Raw genomic sequence first — 22,772 nt, 5'->3', positions numbered from 1 at the left:
CCCTCATCACATTATTCAACCCTCATCACATTATTCAACCCTCATCACATTACGCACATTATTCAACGTTAATCACATTACGCGCATTATTCAACCCTCATCACATTATTCAACCCTCATCACATTATTCAAACCTCATCACATTCAAATCAACGTTAACCACAGAAGGAGAGTTGTACGGTATTGAAGCTCGTCTGGAGGTTAGTTAACACAGTGTAAAAAGAAGGGCCAGAAGTATACAGAATGGTTTCGTCTGCATAGAGGTGGATCAGAGAATCAACAGGGAAAAGAGTCGCCCCGGGAATTGAACCCTGTGGCACCCCCATAGAGACTGCCAGAGGTCCGGACAACAGGCCCTCCGATTTGACACACTGTCTGAGAAGTAGTTGGTGAACCAGGCAAGGCAGTCATTTGAGAAACCAAGGCTGTTGAGTCTGCCTATAAGAATGTGGTGATTGACAGAGTCGAAAGCCTTGGCCAGGTCGATGAATACAGCTACACAGTACTGTCTCTTATCGATGGCGGTTATGATATCGTTTAGGACGTTGAGAGTGGCTGAGGTGCACCCATGACCAGCTTGGAAACCAGATTGCATAGCGGAGAAGGTACGGTGGGATTCGAAATGGTCGGTGATCTGTCTGTTAACTTGGCTTTCGAAGACCTTAGAAAGGCAAGGTAGGATAGATATAGGTCTGCAACAGTTTGGGTCTAGAGTGTCTCCCCCTTTGAAAAGGGGGATGACAATGGCTACTTTCCAATCTTTGGGGATCTCAGACGATACGAAAGAGAGGTTGAACAGGATAGTAATAGGGGTTGCAACAATTGCGGCGGATAATTTTAGAAAGAGAGGGTCCAGATTGTCTAGCCCGGCTGATTTGTAGGGGTCCAGATTTTGCAGCTGGGTGAAGGAGAAATGGGGGAGGCTTGGGCAAGTTGCTGTGGGGGGTGCAGGGCTGTTGACCAGGGTAGGGGTAGCCAGGTGAAAAGCATGGCCAGCTGTAGAAAAATGCTTCTTGAAATTCTCAATTACCGTGGCTTTATCGGTGGTGACAGTGTTTCCTAGCCTCAGTGCAGTGGGCAGCTGGGAGGAGGTGCTCTTATTCTCCATGGACTTTACAGTGTCCCAGAACTTTTGGGAGTTTGAGCTACAGGATGCAAATCTCTTTTTGAAAAAGCTAACCTTTGCTTTCCTAACTGCCTGTGTATATTGGTTCCTAACCTCCCTGAAAAGTTGCATATCGCGGGGGCTATTCGATGCTAATGCAGTACGCCACAGGATGTGTTTATGCTGGTCAAGGGCAGTCAGGTCTGGAGTGAACCAATGGCTATATCCGTTCCTGGTTCAAAATGTTTTAAATGGGGAATGCTTATTTAAGATGGTGAGGAAAGCACTTTTAAAGAATAACCAGGCATCCTCTATTGACGGGATGAGGTCAATATCCTTCAAGGATACCCAGGCCAGGTCGATTAGAAAGGCTGCTCGCTGAAGTGTTTTAGGGAGCGTTTGACAGTAATGAGGGGTGGTTGTTTGACCGCAGACCCATTACGGATGCAGGCAATGAGGCAGTGATCGCTGAGATACTGGTTGGTTAGGATGATATCTTTGAGGGTGCAGTGTTTACGGATTTGGGGTTGTACCTGGTAGGTTCATTGATCATTTGTGTGAGATTGAGGGCATCTAGTTTAGATTGTAGGACGGCCGGGGTGTTAAGCATGTCCCAGTTTAGGTCACTTAACAGTACGAGGATAGATCTGAAGATATCTGAAGATAGATGGGGGGCGATCAATTCACATATGGTGTCCAGGGCACGGCCGGGGGCAGAAGGTGGTCTAAAGCAAGCGGCAACGGTGAGAGACTTGTTTCTGGAAAGGTGTTTTTTTTTCAGTAGAAGCTCAAATTGTTTGGGCACAGACCTGGATAGTAAGACAGAACTCTGCAGTAGATTGCAACTCCGCCCCCTTTGGCAGTTCTATCTTGTCGGGAAATGTTATAGTTAGGGATGGAAATGTCAGGGTTTTTGGTGGCCTTCCTAAGCCAGGATTCAAACACGGCTAGGACATCCGGGTTGGCAGAGTGTGCTAAAGCAGTGAATAAAACAAACTTAGGGAGGAGGCTTCTAATGTTAACATGCATGAAACCAAGGTTTTTATGGTTACAGAAGTCAACAAATAGAGCGCCTGGGGAATGGGAGTGGAGCTAGGCACTGCAGGGCCTGGATTAGCCTCTACATCACCAGAGGAACAGAGGAGGAGTAGGATAAGGGTACGGCTAAAGGCTATAAGTACTGGTCGTCTAGTACGTTCGGAACAGAGAGTAAAATGTACAGACAAGGGTATAGTAGGATGTGAATACAGTGGAGGTAAACCTAGGCATTGAGTGACGATGAGAGAGGTATTGTCTCTAGAGACACCATTTAAACCAGGTGAGGTCCCTGCATGTGTCACTACAGTGAAATAAGACAATAATCACTAACCAAAATAGCAATGGACAAGGCATATTGACATTAGGGGCATACGTAGCCGAGTGAGCATGGGGTCTAGTGATCATATTGTTTAATCAGCTTCTTGATATGCCACCCTTGTCAGGTGGATGGATTATATTGGCAAAGGACAAATGCTAACAGGGATGTAAACCAATTTGTGGACAACATTTGAGAGAAATAAGCTTTTTGTGCATGATTTTTTTTTCAGCTCATGAAACATGGGATCAACACTTTACCTGTTGTGTTTATATTTTTATTCAGTACAATTTATTTAGAAAACACATGATGTGCACAGACAGGAAGACAGACAGACAGACAGACAGACAGGCAGGCAGGCAGGCAGGCAGGCAGGCAGGCAGGCAGGCAGGCAGGCAGGCAGACAGACAGACAGAGCAGCAACTCACCCCAGACATTGAGGTTGTAGTTCTTCTCAGTCTTGCCAGCGATATTGGTGGCCTCACAGGTGTATCTGCCGGAGTCCTGCACCTGAGCACTGTCAATCTGCCAATCACATTCACAGAGAGTAAGATACAAGAGATAGGATAGGCCTGTCAACCTACCAGTCAAAATCAATAATCAATGAGAGGCATGGAGAGTCAGAGAGGTGTGTAGAGAGTAGGGTTAGATATAAATAGATAGAGAAAGAGAGAGAAAGAGAGAGCGTGAGAGAGAGCGAGAGAATGAGAGAGAGAGCGTGAGAGAGAGAGAAAGAGAGTGAAGGATAGAAATTGGACCGTACCTTCAGCACACTCCCATCCTCTGACACGGTCAGTCCTGGCTTCCTGAAGAGCGGGCGGCCATCTTTGCGCCAGGACAGAGTGGGAGGAGGAATCGCGTCACTCTGGCAACGCAGCTCTACCGAGCGACCCAGCATTACAGTGGCATTCACCTCCTCACCCATGATGTTGGGTGGCACTGTAACACATAAATACACAGAAGCAGCGTCAGCGACAATAAAAAGTCACACTGGAAAGTGGGAACCCAACAATGTAAAATTCCTTAACTCACTTAAAAGTTGAACCCATTTTCACCCCTGGAGAAAATGGTCCCAAAAATATACCTCAATAAAGTTGAAGAAATTGACTTGTTGACTCTTACCCACACCTAAGCACCAAACAATGCCATTCCACAGCTCTGACAATGTATAAGTCTGGTGCCAGTCCTATATGGTACCACTACATCCTGGGCTAGATCAGCTTAACAATGAGCTGCTGTCAGATAAAGTCAGATAACGAACTGAGCCAGGCTGAGTCACTTCAACAGGCTTTCACCATCTGTTAAAGCTTCAGAGGATCTGGTTAGAACAGTTCCTCTCGCTAGAGTTCCAAGACAGTTCTTGAACTTTGGTTGTCACTCCTTGTCAAGAGCTGACTATGTTTCCCACGATGTAGCTGGCACTGGGCCGTTATCGGACCCAGACACTGACCTCATGGAGAGAGAGAGACAAAGAGAGAGAGAGAGAGAGAGAGAGAGAGAGAGAGAGAGAGAGAGAAAATAAAAAGGAGAGAGTGAGAAAGAGAGAGAGAGAGAAAATAAAAAGGAGAGAGAGAAAGAGAGAGAAAAAGAGAGAAAGAGAGAGAAATTGAAAGAGAGTGAGAAAGTCGGAGAGAGAGTCAGACAGAGAGAGAAAGACAGACCGATAGACAGACAGAAACAGAGAGGCAGAGAGGGGATTCTCCTTGAATGAGCTACAGGACAAAATAAAACCCCTCCAACCCAAAAAGGCCTGTGGTGTTGATGGTATCCTTAATGAAATGATCAAATATACAGACAACAAATTCCAATTGGCTATACTAAAATTCTTTAACATCATCCTTAGCTCTGGCATCTTCCCCAATATTTGGAAGCAAGGACTGATCCCCCCCCAATCCACAAAAGTGGAGACATACAGTGCCTTGCGAAAGTATTCGGCCCCCTTGAACTTTGCGACCTTTTGCCACATTTCAGGCTTCAAACATAAAGATTGTTCAGCCCCCTTAAGTTAATACTTTGTAGCGCCACCTTTTGCTGCGATTACAGCTGTAAGTCGCTTGGGGTATGTCTCTATCAGTTTTGCACATCGAGAGACTGACATTTTTTCCCATTCCTCCTTGCAAAACAGCTCGAGCTCAGTGAGGTTGGATGGAGAGCATTTGTGAACAGCAGTTTTCAGTTCTTTCCACAGATTCTCGATTGGATTCAGGTCTGGACTTTGACTTGGCCATTCTAACACCTGGATATGTTTATTTTTGAACTATTCCATTCAAGATTTTGCTTTATGTTTTGGATCATTGTCTTGTTGGAAGACAAATCTCCGTCCCAGTCTCAGGTCTTTTGCAGACTCCATCAGGTTTTCATCCAGAATGGTCCTGTATTTGGCTCCATCCATCTTCCCATCAATTTTAACCATCTTCCCTGTCCCTGCTGAAGAAAAGCAGGCCCAAACCATGATGCTGCCACCACCATGTTTGACAGTGGGGATGGTGTGTTCAGGGTGATGAGCTGTGTTGCTTTTACGCCAAACATAACGTTTTGCATTGTTGCCAAAAAGTTCAATTTTGGTTTCATCTGACCAGAGCACCTTCTTCCACATGTTTGGTGTGTCTCCCAGGTGGCTTGTGGCAAACTTTAAACAACACTTTTTATGGATATCTTTAAGAAATGGCTTTCTTCTTGCCACTCTTCCATAAAGGCCAGATTTGTGCAATATACGACTGATTGTTGTCCTATGGACAGAGTCTCCCACCTCAGCTGTAGATCTCTGCAGTTCATCCAGAGTGATCATGGGCCTCTTGGCTGCATCTCTGATCAGTCTTCTCCTTGTATGAGCTGAAAGTTTAGAGGGACGGCCAGGTCTTGGTAGATTTGCAGTGGTCTGATACTCCTTCCATTTCAATATGATCGCTTGCACAGTGCTCCTTGGGATGTTTAAAGCTTGGGAAATCTTTTTGTTTCCAAATCCGGCTTTAAACTTCTTCACAACAGTATCTCGGACCTACCTGGTGTGTTCCTTGTTCTTCATGATGCTCTCTGCGCTTTTAACGGACCTCTGAGACTATCACAGTGCAGGTGCATTTATACGGAGACTTGATTACACACAGGTGGATTGTATTTATCATCATTAGTCATTTAGGTCAACATTGGATCATTCAGAGATCCTCACTGAACTTCTGGAGAGAGTTTGCGGCACTGAAAGTAAAGGGGCTGAATAATTTTGCACGCCCAATTTTTCAGTTTTTGATTTGTTAAAAAAGTTTGAAATATCCAATAAATGTCGTTCCACTTCATGATTGTGTCCCACTTGTTGTTGATTCTTCACAAAAAAATACAGTTTTATATCTTTATGTTTGAAGCCTTAAATGTGGCAAAAGGTCGCAAAGTTCAAGGGGGCCGAATACTTTCGCAAGGCACTGTATTTGACCCCAATAACTACCGTGGGATATGCGTCAACAGCAACCTTGGGAAAATCCTCTGCATTATCATGTACTGAGCAAATGTCAAATTCGCTTTTTACCAAATTACCGTACAACAGACCATGTATTCACCCTGCACACTCTAATTGACAACCAAACAAACCAAAACAAAGGCAAAGTCTTCTCATGCTTCGTTGATTTCAAAAAAGCCTTCGACTCAATTTGGCATGAGGGTCTGCTATACAAATTGATGGAAAGTAGTGTTGGGGGTAAAACATACAACATTATAAAATCCATGTACACAAACAACAAGTGTGCGGTTAAAATTGGAAAAAAAAAGGTCAGTGGGGTGAGACAGGGATGCAGATTACACAGATCCACAAAGACTTCGAAAACAAACCCAATTTTAATAAACTCCCATATCTACATATTTATGCTTATTTATTTTTCCCTTGTGTACTTTAACCATTTGTACATTGTTACAACACTATATATATATATAATATGACATTTGTAATGTTTTTATTGTTTTTGAACTTTCCGTATGTGTAATTTTCACTGTTCATTTTTACTGTTTATTTCACTTTTGTATATTATCTACCCCACTTGCTTTGGCAATGGTAAAACACGTTTTCCATGCCAATAAAGCCCCTTGAATTGAATTGAGAGAAATAGTGTGTGTGTGAGAGAGAGAGAGAGAGAGAGAGAGAGAGAGAGAGAGAGAGAGAGCGAGAGCGAGAGAAGGAGACAGAGAGACAGAGAGAGAGAGAGAGAGCGAGAGAGACAGAGACAGAGAGAGAGACAGAGAGAGAGAGACAGAGAGAGAGAGACAGAGAGAGAGAGAGAGAGACAGATAGAGAGAGACAGAGAGAGAGAGAGACAGATAGAGAGAGACAGAGAGAGAGAGACAGAGAGAGAGAGGCACAGAGAGAGACAGAGAGAGAGACAGAGAGAGAGAGAGACAGAGAGAGAGAGGCACAGAGAGAGACAGAGAGAGAGACAGAGAGAGAGAGGCACAGAGAGAGACAGAGAGAGAGACAGATAGAGAGAGACAGAGAGAGAGAGAGAGAGAGGCACAGAGAGAGACAGAGAGAGAGACAGAGAGAGAGAGGTCTCAGAATGAAAACAAAATAAATGTCTGTTCTCCTCCCTTAAAATGGCCCTGTCTCTGACTTCAACACTGAATCACTCTGTCTAATAGTTATGAGAGGCAATTTCTCTGTAATCCCACTTTGAAGCCAATCAAAAACCTCTGCTTCAGCCTAATCCTAAAATATGTCCTCAATATTATTGATTTCTCTTCCACAACGTTTCTAATCTGGACTGACTAAAAGCCAATCTCCTCAAATGTGTATTTCTCTAGACAGACACAACACACGTGTCATGTGAAAGGTTTAGACAGGCTAGCTGGCAGGATTATTTGGCCAGACACAGGAAGTCGTTCTAGAGTGGTAGCAATTACCACAACAAATCTGTCTTCATTTCTCTGGACGCCATCCTTTGATCTTTTTAAAGAAACAGAAGACATATGGGCATTTTGGGTACAGGCACGCACAAATGCACACACATCCAAACACACACACCTGGACATACTCATACCCGCCCGCGTGCGCCCGCACACACACACACACACACACACACACACACACACACTGAGCCAATCTGTCTGAAACTCTTCATGACACTCCAATCACTTCTCTCAAGTTCTTTTTAAATTGAGAAAAATGATTAAAATGTAGTATTTTCAAAACGAATTGGCTGTCAACATCAACTCTCTAAGCAAAAACGACAAGGTTTATTGAAATGCCAAACTGGAACACAAACCATACTTCCTTCCCAGGAGTATGGCCATGTCAAAGCTTCTTTGAACAGTCATTAAAATGTTGCCGTGTATATCCTTTATGTTATGTTTACTGGACTCGCTTTGAACATTCCACAAATTAGCTCACGGATGAGGTACTCAGCATTCCATACATTTTAATATATCTTTGTATAAGTATGTCATACAGTATATTTCTTCCACACCAAAATAAAAGGATTTCCGATGTGATTTAATCATTGGCATGGACTCCAATTTCGCTGTTTCTCCATGAACAATTGTGATTTTGAGAGTGAAAAACACAAAAAAATCTAAAACCAGGAAAAATAAAACTGAGAAAACATAATTTGAGAAAATATAAAACAACTTGGGGAAAGAATTACGGATTTTATATGGCCCGCCTTAGAGTTGTTTATGAACTATTATTTTACCAGGTATATTGACAGAAAACATAGTGCCCTACTTTCTCTTGAACAGTAATGACCTGGAAAGAGTTACAAGGGCGAGGAGAAGAATGTTCATATTTGAAAGTTTGAAAAATATTAGTAGCTCATGACTAATTTAATTTCATTTTTTTTTAAAGTAGCTCTCACGCTCAAAAAGGTTGGAGACCCCTGTCATGCAGTAGAGCTGGTACAATAACAGACAACATAATACCTAAAATAATAACTAAGTTCTTATAGAGAGTACTGGGTTAAATAAGATCATGTCTCTGGTGACTAAAATGTGTTTTCATGCACTGGATTCATAGTACACAACTGGATTGATAGTACACAACTGGATTGATAGTACACAACTGGATTGATAGTACACAACTGGATGGATAGTACACAACTGGATGGATAGTACACAACTGGATTGATAGTACACAACTGGATGGATAGTACACAACTGGATGGATAGTACACAACTGCATGGATAGTACACAACTGGATGGATAGTACACAACTGGATTGATAGTACACAACTGGATTGATAGTACACAACTGGATTGATAGTATACAACTGGATTGATAGTATACAACTGGATTGATAGTACACAACTGGATTGATAGTACACAACTGGATTGATAGTACACAACTGGATTGATAGTACACAACTGGATTAATAGTACACAACTGGATTGATAGTACACAACTGGATTGATAGTACACAACTGGATTGATAGTACACAACTGGATTAATAGTACACAACTGGATTGATAGTATACAACTGGATTGATAGTACACAACTGGATTGATAGTACACAACTGGATTGATAGTACACAACTGGATTGATAGTACACAACTGGATTGATAGTACACAACTGGATTAATAGTACACAACTGGATTGATAGTACACAACTGGAAGCAGTATCTAAAGGTGATCATGGAGATGTGTTTCAGTCAGAGGGAGGTTGGACTCACCGTACACCCTCAGGTCATATTCTCTCTGCTGCTCTCCTCCTGCGTTGACGGCCACACAGGTGTACTTCCCTGTATCACTGACCTGAGCACTGCTGAGAGACAGCACTGTACCACCGGACAACACCTACAGAGGGGGAGAGACACACACACAGGTCAGAAAAACACACACACACACACAAATGAACAGTTGCGCAGACAGACACATATGCACACACACATACACACACACAAATGTTGAGGAGCTGGGCGGTTACCTGTATGCCATCGGAGACACTGGCAACAGGGCTGCCATCTTTGAGCCAGGTGAGACTTGGCAGAGGAACGCCGGTGGCCTCACACTCCAGCCTGGCAGGGTCGTTCACCACCACCGTCACCATGGCACTGCGGCTGGAGATGGCAGGGGGCACTGCCAGGCGAGTAGAGGAGCATTACACACACACACACACACACACACACACACACACACACACACACACACACACACACAGACACACACAGACAGACACACAGGCTGCATCTCCAATGGCATTCTATTCCCTATATGGTACACTACTATAGACCAGAGCCCTATTCCCTATACATTAAACCACTGTAGACCAGAGCCCTATTCCCTATATAGTACACTACTTTAGACCAGAGCCCTATTCCCTATACATTAAACCACTTTAGACCAAAGCTCTATTCCCTATATAGTACACCACTTTAGACCTATTCCCTAAATAGTACACTACCTTAGACCAGAGCCCTATGGGCTAAAGTAGTGTACTAAAGTAGTGTACTATATAGTGAATAGGGTGCCATTTAAGTCTCACATGTCTCATACACTCCTAGGGACCAATCCTAACTTCAGATCTGTGCACGTTACTCATGTCCATCATGCACTGGTGTCAATGTGAGATTTCGACTAATGCGGTGTTCTCATGTTAAGATTCCCCTAGAAAAGAAGCTCTAGTCATGGCCTTATCTGATGACATCACCCTGTCTGGTGATCCACATTGTTTATCATCCTCATCATCAAATCCTGTGTTCACATGAAAGAGGTAGATAAATGGGTCTGTTTCTCCCACAAAGCAGAATAATGCCGTAGGCCTTCATAAGGATTTAATAGGATGTTAATGTGTTTTAATCATCCTTCAGTGTCTAATGTTCACTGAGCGTTGCTATACTGGGACTGGGTTAAGAGTGTTCTGACATCCCCGTCTCAAAAGCCCATTGAATCGAGACAGCAACATGTTATTGGCTGACTGGTCCAAAGGCATCAGTATTTGTCTGTCAGTGTGTAACTAATTACCTGCATCTGTCAGGTGGGCACTGACCCAACCTGATCCTCCATTCATCCATTCTTTTACACATCTGACCAACACAATGTGGTCATGCTGCTGTCGTAGTAGTTTATGTGGACGTTCACTCACCGTACACCTGCAGCCTGTGAGAGAGCTCTGAGGTTCCGGCCACGTTGACCGCTATACACCGGTACAGCCCGGCGTCGGACAGCTGAGCACGGTCGATCTCCAGCAGCTGACCGCGCTTCAGGATGGTCACCCCGGCTGCGCTGGTTAGAGGGCGACCGTCCTTGTACCAGGTAATGGCTGACCGCATCGACACAGATAAGAAAAGACAGGTAAAGACGGTGTCCAGATGCTCATGAAATCTATCCTCTTCCTTCATTCTTTAAGTTAAGCTTGTCTGGCTTTTCTCAGTGTGAAAGAAATATGATGGATAGATGCTGTATGGAATTTGCAGTCTAGTTTACCTTTGGGGGTATAATATTAAAGACCTATTCAGTTCTTCTCAGATACGAGATGAAAAGGAAGGATGAAAGTATGTCCACTGTTTTCACCACATGTAGACACAGCTAGCCTCTATCCGTTGTTCTCCATCCAGTTTTCTTTACAGCCATACAGTATTGAATAAAGTATAACATAATGCCATAAAGTACTGAATAAAGTATAAAATATTGCCATAAAGTATTGAATCTAAAAGCTTTATTGGTTCTCAACAGGCTGCTCTTATTGATCCATAAACTAGACTACAGATCACCATGCCAACATAGCCAGTCTGCCAAGGGGGCATAGATGCAGGTGAAATAAATTCTCTGTAATAAAATGCCTTCCTTAGAAGCTTGCAATTGCTTAAAACAGCTTGCTTGTGAAAATATTCCTGTGATATTAGCTCTTTAGAGAAACACCTGCTGTTTTGAAAATAAAAAAAGTTGAATATGCACATTGGTATGTGGTACCACATTGGTATATGGTACCACATTGGTATGTGGTTTTATGTTGAAATAAATAATATAACTTAGTAGAAGTCAAGGGTTAGGGTTGGAGAGGTCTTACCAGGAACTGGACTCCCTGTGGCCTTGCACTCCAGCTGGATGGGGTAGCCTGCTATGATGGTCTCATTGAAGGTCTCTCCAGAATAAGGGACGCTTGGAGGCTCTGTAGAATGGCATAATATGGTTTAGTAGCAGACACAGCAGACGCAGAGAGAGTGTGGGAGAGGGAGACAGAAGAGTGAAAGAGAGAGGGAGAGAGTGAACAAGAAATAGATGGTTGGGAGAGACACTGAGCAAGAGGAAGAGGTGAAGAAGTATGGAAAAGGAGAGGTAGACAGACAGGAAGAGAAACCTAGTGAGAGTTTGGGGAGTTTTGGATCTGCTGTTACCATGGACACTGAGGCGGATGTGTTGCTGGGTCTCTCCTGCTGCGTTCGTTGCCACACATGTATATCTCCCAGCATCCTCTAGTCTGGCCTCCGTGATATGCAGTGTCCTACCGGCCGACTCCAGCTATGGAAACACGGAAACACACACATGAACTTCATCTGACCAGCTGGAAGAATAACAATACCGTCTAGAGTATTACTGTAACTGGGACTAAGAATAACAATACCATCTAGAGTATTACTGTAACTGGGACTTAGAATAACAATAACATCTAGAGTATTACTGTAACTGGGACTTAGAATAACAATATCATCTAGAGTATTACTGTAACTGGGACTTAGAATAACAATAACATCTAGAGTATTACTGTAACTGGGACTTAGAATAACAATAACATCTAGAGTATTACTGTAACTGGGACTAAGAATAACAATAAGATCTAGAGTATTACTGTAACTGGGACTTATAATAATAATAAACCTGAACAAAGGGGGGAGCTAGAACAAAAGTATCAGAGATGGCCAAATGGGGAGGTAGAGTCATGTCCTGTACCTTCAGGTGCTCCTGGGCTGTGTCCACAGGGCGGCCATCTTTGAGCCAGGTGATGCTGGGGAGAGGGGTGCCATTGGGAACACACTGGAGGCTGATGGGCTTGTGGAGGACCACAGACCTCTCAGAGGCACCGGTGGAGCGGATGGATGGAGGGACTGGAGTGAAAGAGAGGGAGATTAAAAGAGAGAGAGGATAGGTCGAAGAGACGAATGAGTGAGAGAGGAAAGGGGAGAAAAGAGTGGAAGAAAGAAAACATAGAGAGTGATTACAGACAAATGGAGAGGATATTGGGGAGGCAAAGAGAAAAACAGATTCCACAGGAAAATACCAGAATTATAGTAAAATACCAGAATTATAGTAAAATACCAGAATTATAGTAAAATACCAGAATTATAGTAAAATACCAGAATTATAGTAAAATACCAGAATTATAGGAAAATACCAGAATTATAGTAAAAGACATACCATAATTCAATATTATCAAAGAGCATGCATGAAAAAACTACAACATATTCAGCCCAGGTCTTCCATTTAGAGCAAAAGATAAACAACATCACACCATGAAATGAACGACATAGCAACATACAGTAATCTCACACACAATACCCCATAATGACAAAGCAAAAACATGTTTTTAGAAGTGTTTGCAAATTTATTAAAAATAAAAAACAGAAATAACTTATTTACATAAGTATTCAAAACCTTTGCTATGAGACTTGAAATTGAGCTCAGATTCATCCTGTTTCCATTGATCATCCTTGAGATGTTTCTACATCTAGACTGGAGTCCACCTGTGGTAAATTCAATTGATTGGACATGATTTGGAAAGGCACACACCTGTCTACATAAGGTCCCACAGTTGACAGCGCATGTCAGAGAAAAAATCAAACCATGAGGTAGAAGGAATTGTCCGTAGAGCTCCGGGATGTTTGTGTCGAGGCACAGATCTGGAGAAGGGTACCAAAAAAATGGCTGTAGCATTGAAGGTCCCCAAGATCACAGTGACCACCATCACTCTTAAATGGAAGAAGTCTGGAAGACTATTCCTAGGGCTGGACGCCCAGCCAAATTGAACAATCATGGGAGAAGCGTCTTGGTCAGGGAGGTGACCAAGAACCTGATGGTCTCTCTGACAGAAATCTAGAGTTCCTAGGTGGAGATGGGAGAACCTTCCAGAAGGACAACCATCTCTGCAGCACTCCACCAATCAGGCCTTATTGGTAGAGTGGCCAGACGGAAGCCACCCCTCAGTAAAAGGTACATGACAGTCCTCTTGGAGTTTGCCAAAAGGCACCTAAGGACTCTCCGACCATGAGAAACAAGATTATCTTGCCTGATGAAACCAAGATTGAACTCTTTGGCCTGAATGCCAAGCGTCACGTCTGTAGGAAACCTGACTGGGAGACTAGACATGGATGAAGGCAAAGGTGAACAGAGCAAAGTACAGAGACATCCTTGATGAAAACCTGCTCCAGAGTGCTCAGGACCTCAGACTTGGACAAATGTTCACCTTCCAACAGGACAACGACACTAAGCACACAGCCAAGACGAAGCCGAGAAAGCTCATCACTAAGCTCATGACCCTGGGACTAAACACCTCCCTCTGCAACTGGATCCTGGACTTCCTGACGGGCCTCCCCCAGGTGGTAAGGGTATGCAACAACACATCTGCCACGCTAATCCTCAACACTGGGGCCCCTCATGGGTGTGTACTTAGTCCCCTCCTGTACTCCCAAACATGACTCCAACACCATCATTAAGTGTGCTGAGGACACAACAGAGGTAGGCCTGATCACCGACAACGATGCGACAGCCTATAGGGAGGAGGTCAGAGACCTGGCAGTGTGGTGCCAGGACAACAACCCCTCCCTCAATGTGGACAAGACAAAGAAGGTGATTGTGGACTACAGGAAAAGGCAGGCCAAATAGGGCCCCATTTACATCGACAGAGCTGTAGTGGAGTGGGTCGAGAGTTCCAAGTTCCTTGGTGTCCACATCACCAACAAACTATCATGGTCCAGACACACCAAGACAGTCGTGAAGAAGGCACGACAACACATTCTCCCCCTCAGGAGAAAATATTTGCCATGGATCCACAGAACCTCAAAAAGTTCTACAGCTGCACCATCGGGAGCATCACCGCCTGGTATTGCAACTGCTCGGCATCTAACCGTAAGGCGCTACAGAGGGAAGTGCGTACGGCCCAGGCGGTGTCAGAGGAAAGCACAAAAAATGGTCAGAGACTCCAGTCACCTAAGTCATAGACTGTTCTCTCTGCAACCGTACGGCAAGTGGTACCGGAGCGCAAAGTCTCGGACCAAAAGGCTCCTAACGGCTTCTACCCCCAAGCCATAAGCCTGCTGAACAATTAATCAAATGGCCACCGGACTATTTACATTGGTAAATATTTTCTAAACTCTTCTTGAACTGCACTGTTGGTTAAGGGCTTGTAAGTAAAGCATTTCACAGTAAGGTCTACACTGTGGGTTAAGGGCTTGTAAGTAAGCATTTCACAGTAAGGTCTACACTGTTGGTTAAGGGCTTGTAAGTAAAGCATTTCACAGTAAGGTCTACACTGTTGGTTAAGGGCTTGTAAGTAAAGCATTTCACAGTAAGGTCTACACTGTTGGTTAAGGGCTTGTAAGTGAGCATTTCACAGTAAGGTCTACACTGTTGGTTAAGGGCTTGTAAGTAAAGCATTTCACAGTAAGGTCTACACTGTTGGTTAAGGGCTTGTAAGTAAAGCATTTCACAGTAAGGTCTACACTGTTGGTTAAGGGCTTGTAAGTAACCATTTCACAGTAAGGTCTACACTGTTGGTTAAGGGCTTGTAAGTAAGCATTTCACAGTAAGGTCTACACTGTTGGTTAAGGGCTTGTAAGTAAGCATTTCACAGTAAGGTCTACACTGTTGGTTAAGGGCTTGTAAGTAAGCATTTCACAGTAAGGTCTACACTGTTGGTTAAGGGCTTGTAAGTAAGCATTTCACAGTAAAGTCTACACTGTTGGTTAAGGGCTTGTAAGTAAGCATTTCACAGTAAAGTCTACACTGTTGGTTAAGGGCTTGTAAGTAAGCATTTCACAGTAAGGTCTACACTGTTGGTTAAGGGCTTGTAAGTAAGCATTTCACAGTAAGGTCTACACTGTTGGTTAAGGGCTTGTAAGTAAGCATTTCACAGTAAGGTCTACACTGTTGGTTAAGGGCTTGTAAGTAAGCATTTCACAGTAAGGTCTACACTGTTGGTTAAGGGCTTGTAAGTAAGCATTTCACAGTAAGGTCTACACTGTTGGTTAAGGGCTTGTAAGTAAGCATTTCACAGTAAAGTCTACACTGTTGGTTAAGGGCTTGTAAGTAAGCATTTCACAGTAAGGTCTACACTTGTATTCGCCGCATGTGACAAATAAAGTTTGATTTGATTACATTTGAAAAAAAAAACAGTGGCCCAGCTAGAACCCAGACTTGAACCCGATCAAACATCTCTGTAGAGAACTGAAAATAGCTGTGCAGCGACGCTCCCCATCCAACCTGACAAAGCTTGAGAGGATCTGCAGAGAAGAATGGGAGAAACTCCCCAAATACAGGTGTGCCAAGCTTGTAGAGTCATAGCCAGGAAAACTCAAGGTTGTAATCGCTGCCAAAGGTGCTTCAACAAAGTACTGAGTCAAGGGTCTGAATACTTATGTAAATGTGACATTTCAGTTTTTGCTTTGTCATTATGGGGTATTGTGTGTAAATTGATGAGAGGGAAAAATATATTTAATCAATTTTAGAATAAGGCTGAAACGTAACAAAATGTGGAAAAAGTCAAGGGGTCTGAATACTTTCCGAATGCACTGTATACTAATGGTAAATCACAGAAAGTATGAGTTTCTAGAACCACAGCAGTATGTATACCATGGACGGCCACATTGAAGTCCCTCTTATGGTCTCCGGCCTCGTTGGTTGCCACACACTGGAAGCGTGCCGTGTCTGAGACCTGGGGCCGAGAGATGACCAGCCGACGGCCGTTAGCCGTGACCCTCACCCCCTCACCCTGCCTGACCGGCTGACCGTCCTTAAACCACCTATAGAACAGAGAGAGAGACAGAGCGCATTAAAGTGTGTGTGTGTGTGTGTGTGTGTGTGTGTGTGTGTGTGTGTGTGTGTGTGTATGGATATTACGTGAGGATGGGTGAAGGTGTTCCCGTGGCACGACACTCTAGTTCCAGGAGGTTGTTGATGGTGACCGTGGTGTCTGTGACCTCGTCCCCTCCCTCCACCACAGGGGGAACTGTGATTGGACAGACAGAGGGTTCTAAACACACCCATAACATACAGAAGAAGTTCGAGAAAGATTGTCCTGTTGCTAACACCAACCCCAAAAACTACTTTTTACATGAAGGATTTTGAGCAAGTAAAGCTCTGTAATTTACGCTTGACAAAGAGAAACAAAGAAATTGATATAGAACTTGATATTAATTACATGTCTAGGCTATACTGTTCGACAAGAGAGAGACTCTCTCTGTTCCTCCCTCTTAGTCTATCTGCACTTCACAGATCTTCATTGTAAAGCGTTTAAACACTGTTTCCCACGCTTTTTCAACAAACCATAAACAATTAATGAACATGCACCAGCTTACAGACGTTGAGGTGTAATTAAAGTCACAGTTATGAAAACTTAGATTGTCCTCGCAGTGGCAGACCATTTGTAACAACAACTGCACAGGATCGGTACAACCGAACATCACACCTGCGGGACAGGTACAGGATGGCAACAACAACTGCCAGAATTACACCAGGAAAGTACAACCCCTCCATCAGTGCTCAGACTGTCTATTTTGTCTCACCGGGGGTGATGGTTGGATTCACGTTTATCGTTGAAGGAATGAGCGTAACACAGAGTGTCCATTGTGGTCTGGGGCGGTGTGGCACAGCATCATCGGACTGAGCTTGTTGTCATTGCAGCCAATCTCAACGCTGTGTGTTACAGGGAAGACATCATCCTCCCTCATGTGGTACCCTTCCTGCAAGCTCATCCTGACATGACTCTCCAGCATGACAATGCCACCAGCCATACTGCTCATTTTGCGTGAGATTTCCTGCAAGACAGGAATGTCAGTGTTCTGCCATGGCCAGTGAAGAGCCCGGATCTCAATCCCATTGAGCACGTTTGGGACCCGATGGTTCGGAGTGTGAGGGCATGGGCCATACCCCCCAGAAATGTCTGGGAACTTGCAGATGCCTTGGTGGAAGAGTGGGGTAATATCTCACAGCAAGAACTGGCAAATCTGGTGCAGTTCATGAGGAGCAGCACTGCAGTACTTAATGCAGCTGGTGGCCACACCAGATACTGACTGTTACTTTTGATTTTGACCCCCCCTTTGCTCAGGGACACATAATTCCATTTCTGTTAGTCACATGTCTGTGGAACTTGTTCAGTTTATGTCTCAGTTGTTGAATCTTGTTATGTTCACACAAATATTTACACATGTTAAATTTGCTGAAAATAAATGCAGTTGACAGTGAGAGGACGTTTCTTTTTTTGCGGAGTTTATTAGATCAGATATCCTTCACATCACATTCCAGCCACTAAATACATCTGGATTGACTGATGAGAGTGCTGTGTGGAGCATAATGCACAGCATTCACTTGAGCCCATCACCATCCAGATATTGAGATGATTGATGCTGAGCATAGGCTAACTAACCTGCCTTTGGCAGCACACATTCTTATACTTTATCTTCCGACAGAGTTTGAATGTTTAAAATGGCAGAGCAGACCAGCGGAGTCAAGCTGAAGCTCAGTGTCTATGGTGTGTGTGTGTGTGTGTGTGTGTGTGTGTGTGTGTGTGTGTGTGTGTGTGTGTGTGTGTGTGTGTGTGTGTGTGTGTGTGTGTGTGTGTGTGTGTGTGTGTGTGTGTGTGTGTGTGTGTGTGTGTGAGTGAGTGCGTGCGTGCGTGCGTGTGCGTGAAAGAGAGAGTTACACGACATTACTAAAAGTATGTGGGCACCTGCTCGTCTAACATCATTACAAAATCATGGGCATTAATATGGAGTTCGTCCCCCTTTGCTGATATAACAGTCTCCACTCTTCTAGGAAGGCTTTCCACTAGATGTTGGAACACTACTGCAGGGACTTACTTCCATTTAGCCACGAGCATTAATGAGGTCGGGCACTGATGTTGGGCGATTAGGCCTGGCTCGCAGTCGGCATTCCATTTCATCCCAAAGGTGTTCGATGGGATTGAAGTCGGGGCACTTGGCAGGCCAGTAAAGTTATTCTACACCAATCTCAACAAAAACATTTCTGTATGACTTTGCTTTGTGCACGGGGGCATTGTCATGCTGAAACAGGAAAGGTTGTTCCCCAAACTGTTGCCATAAAGTTGGAAGCACAGAATCGTCTAGAATGTCATTGTATGCTATAGCGTTAAGATTTCCCTTCACTAGAACTAAGGGGCCTGAACCATGAAAAACAGCCCAAGACTATTATTCATCCTCCACCAAATTGCATTGGGGCAGGTAGTGTTCTCCTGGCATCCACCAAACCCAGATTAGTCTGTCTGACTGCCAGATGGTGAAGCGTGATTCATCACTCCAAAGAATGCGTTTCCACTACTACAGAGTCCAATGGCGGCGAGCTTTACACCACTCTAACCGACGCTTGGCATTGCACATGGTGATCTTAGGCTTGTGTGCAGCTGGCCATGGAAACTAATTTAATGAAGCTCCCAACAAACAGTTATTGTGCTGACGTTGCTTCCAGAGACAGTTTGGAACTTGGTAGTGAGTGTTGCAACCGAGGACACGATTTTTACGCGCTACGAGCTTTACAATAACAGCACTTACAGTTGACCGGAGCAGCTCTAGCAGGGCAGAAATTTGACGAACTGACTTGTTGGAAAGGTGACATCCTATGACGGTGCCACATTGAAAGTCACTGAGCTCTTCGGTGAGGCCATTCTACTGCTAGTGTTTGTCTATGGAGATTGCATGGCTGTTTGCTCGATTTTATACACTGTCAGCAATGGATGTGGCTGAAATAGTCGAATCCACTGATTTGAAGGGGTGTCCACATACTTTTGTAGGTTCAGCAGACTACAGAGTAAAGCCCTCATCCCTCCTCTGATGTATGACAATACAGACGGTTGAGGTCCTTAAGCATCTGGACACAGAGGAAATCTCTCTCTCTCTCTCTCTCTCTCTCTCTCTCTCTCTCTCTCTCTCTCTCTCTCTCTCTCTCTCTCTCTCTCTCTCTCTCTCTCTCTCTCTCTCTCTCTCTCTCTCTCTCTCTCTCTCTCTCTCTCTCTCTCTCTCTCTCTCTCTCTCTCTCTCTCTCTCTCTCTCTCTCTCTCTCTCTCTCTCTCTCTCTCTCTCTCTCTCTCTCTCTCTCTCTCTCTCTCTCTCTCTCTCTCTCTCTCTCTCTCTCTCTCTCTCTCTCACCTCTAACCTCTAACCTCTAACCTAACTGGCAAACAGAAAGCAGTAGTTTCCTGATATTTAACTGGGCAAGGCCTTCTCTGCTGACATTGACTGATCACCACTGTGAAAGAATAATACGCTGAAACTAAGAAAAGGAAAAACCCAGTGTTTTCAATGACACCTGTAATCTTAGTGGTCTCCTCAAACTCACTTCCTGGCCCTCTTCTAAGCCACGGTAATCTTCAGAATAGGTAGCTAACACTTTCTTCTGGGGAGTCTTTCATTCAGTCCTATATGATACATGGAAGTGGAGGTTGAGCGAAGTGGTCCGGCCACCGAAATCTAAGCTGTCTTTTCCTGTGAATTATTGCTCTTTGATGACAGATACAATACAATGGAAACATTTCAGTGAATGTATACACTGAATTACTGGGTAGATCTAGAAAATATACATACGGACTGGGGGGTCATTCACCTTGAACACTAATAGATGTGTACAGTGCGACTGTGTGTGTGTGTGTGTGTGTGTGTGTGTGTGTGTGTGTGTGGGTGTGTGTGTGTACGCACACGTGTGTGTCCTTGCATATGTGTGTTCATGTGTGTGTGTGTGTGTGTATGTACAGATGAAGTCGAAAGTTTACATACACTTAGGTTGGAGTCATTAAAACTCATTTTTCAACCACTCCACAAATTTCTTGTTAACAAACTATAGTTTTGGCAAGTCGGTTAGGACATCTACTTTGTGCATGACACAAGTAATTCTTCCAACAATTGTTGACAGACAGATTATTTCACTTATAATTCACTGTAGCACAATTCCAGTGGGTCAGAAGTTTACATACGCTAAGTTGATTGTGCCTTTAAACAGCTTGGAAAATTCCAGAAAATGATGTCATGGCTTTAGAAGCTTCTGATAGGCTAATTGACATAATTTGAGTCAATAGGAGGTGTACCTGTGGATGTACTTCAAGGCCTAGTTTCAAACTCAGTGCCCCTTTGCTTGACATCATGGGAAAATCAAAAGAAATCAGCCAGGACCCACAATTTTTTTTATAGACCTCCCCAAGTCTGGTTCATCCTTGGGAGCAATTTCCAAATGCCTGAAGGTACCACGTTCATCTGTACAAACAATAGTATGCAAGTATAAACACCATGGGACCACACAGCCGTCATACCGCTCAGGAAGGAGACGTGTCCTTTCGTACCTTTTGGAGAAATGTCCACTGGTCTGATGAAACAAAAATAGAACTGTTTGGCCATAATGACCATCGTTATGTTTGGAGGAAAAAGGGGTAGGATTGCAAGCCAAAAAACACCATCCCAACCGTGAAGCACAGGGGTGGCAGCATGATGTTGTGGCAGTGCTTTGCAGCAGGAGGGACTGGTTCACTTCACAAAATAGATGGTGTCATGAGGATATATTGAAGCAACATCTCAAGACATCAGTCAGGAAGTTGAAGCTTGATCGCAAATGGATCTTCCAAATGGACAATGACCCCAAGCATACTTCCAAAGTTGTGGCAAAATGGCTTAAGGACAACAAAGTCAAGGTATTGGAGTGGCCATTACAAAGCTCTGACCTCAATCCTAGAGAAAATTTGTGGGCAGAACTGAAAAAACGTGTTCGAGCAAGGAGGCCTACAAACCTGACTCAGTTACACCAGCTCTGTCAGGAGGAATGGGCCAAAATTCACCCAATTTATTGTGGAAAGCTTGTGTAAGGCTACCCAAAATGTTTGACTCAAGTTAAACAGTTTAAAGGCAATGCTACCAAATACTAATTGAGTGTATGTAAACTTCTGACCCACTGGGAATGTGATGAAAGAAAAAAAAGCTGAATTAAATCATTCTCTACTATTATTCTGACATTTCACAGTCTTAAAATCTGACAGGGAATTTTTAATAGGATTAAATGTCAGGAATTGTGAAAAAAAACTGAATTTAAATGTATTTGGCTAAGGTGTATGTATGCAAACTTCCGACTTCAACTGTACCTAGGACACTGACGTCATAGTTGATCTCCTTCTCCCCGGCAACGCTGGTTGCCACGCAGACATAGCGGCCGGTGTCGGACACAGAAGCAGAGAGGATCTCGATTTTCCGGCCTTGCTCCAGGATGTTGATGCTCTCCCCATTCCGGACGGGTACGCCATCCTTCAACCATGTCAGGGTGGGTGGAGGGTGCCCCCCTACCTCACACTCCAGGTTAAGGGGCTTAGTGAGTACCACCTTTCTCTCTGTAGTGGTGTCCTGCCCCCCCTTGATGGAAGGAGGAACTGAGGGAGAGAGGTTAGGATTAGGTCAACGGTAAACATGCAAAGTGAGGTAGAGTTAGGGTAGTTATGGTAAAGGGAGGAAGAGTTAGGGTACTTACAGTAAAGTGAGGTAGAGTACTTACAGTAAAGTGAGGAAGACTTAAGGTTCTTACGGTAAAGTGAGGAAGAGCTAGGGTTCTTACGGTAAAGTGAGGAAGAGTTAGGGTTCTTACGGTAAAGTGAGGTAGAGTTAGAGTATTTACGGTAAGTGAGCTAGAGTACTTACGGTAAAGAGTGGACGAGTTAGGGTTCTTACGGTAAAGTGAGGAAGCGATAGTGTTCTTACGGAAAAGTGAGGTAGAGTTAGGGTTCTTACGGTAAAGTGAGGATGAGTTAAGGTTCTTACGGTAAAGTGAGGAAGAGATAGTGTTCTTACGGAAAAGTGAGGTAGAGTTAGGGTACTTACGGTAAAATGAGGTAGAGTTAGGGTTCTTACGCTAAAGTGAAGTAGAGTTAGGGTTCATACGGTAAAGTGAGGTAGAGTTAGGGTTCTTACGGTAAAGTGAGGAAGAGTGAGGGTACTTACGGTAAAGTGAGGTAGAGTTAGGGTTCTTACGGTAAAGTGAGGAAGAGTTAGGGTACTTACGGTAAAGTGAGGTAGAGTTAGAGTACTTACGGTAAAGTGAGCTAGAGTACTTACAGTAAAGTGAGGAAGAGTTAAGGTTCTTACGGTAAAGTGAGGAAGAGTTAGGGTTCTTACGGTAAAGTGAGGAAGAGTTAGGGTACTTACGGTAAA

General features: G+C 43.9%; 1 protein-coding gene across 4 annotated transcripts in view; it reads right to left on the bottom strand.

Annotated features, from left to right (window-relative positions):
• Positions 1-22,772, bottom strand: part of hmcn1 (hemicentin 1) — a 223,525-nt gene that overhangs the window by 68,476 nt on the left and 132,277 nt on the right. For all 4 annotated transcript variants that reach the window (XM_036978737.1, XM_036978740.1, XM_036978739.1 and 1 more), the window contains exons 32-42: positions 21,716-21,997; positions 16,483-16,591; positions 16,216-16,385; positions 12,322-12,476; positions 11,769-11,892; positions 11,441-11,542; positions 10,517-10,693; positions 9,359-9,510; positions 9,105-9,228; positions 3,223-3,398; positions 2,888-2,984 (exon numbers count right to left, since the gene is read on the bottom strand). In XM_036978737.1, the coding sequence (XP_036834632.1) occupies positions 2,888-2,984; positions 3,223-3,398; positions 9,105-9,228; positions 9,359-9,510; positions 10,517-10,693; positions 11,441-11,542; positions 11,769-11,892; positions 12,322-12,476; positions 16,216-16,385; positions 16,483-16,591; positions 21,716-21,997 (1,668 nt within the window). The remainder of the gene's footprint in view (positions 1-2,887; positions 2,985-3,222; positions 3,399-9,104; positions 9,229-9,358; positions 9,511-10,516; positions 10,694-11,440; positions 11,543-11,768; positions 11,893-12,321; positions 12,477-16,215; positions 16,386-16,482; positions 16,592-21,715; positions 21,998-22,772) is intronic.

Source organism: Oncorhynchus mykiss, chromosome 5 (assembly GCF_013265735.2).
Source record: "Oncorhynchus mykiss isolate Arlee chromosome 5, USDA_OmykA_1.1, whole genome shotgun sequence".
NCBI lineage: Eukaryota > Metazoa > Chordata > Actinopteri > Salmoniformes > Salmonidae > Oncorhynchus > Oncorhynchus mykiss.
This window is presented reverse-complemented; position numbering and strand designations above follow the sequence as displayed.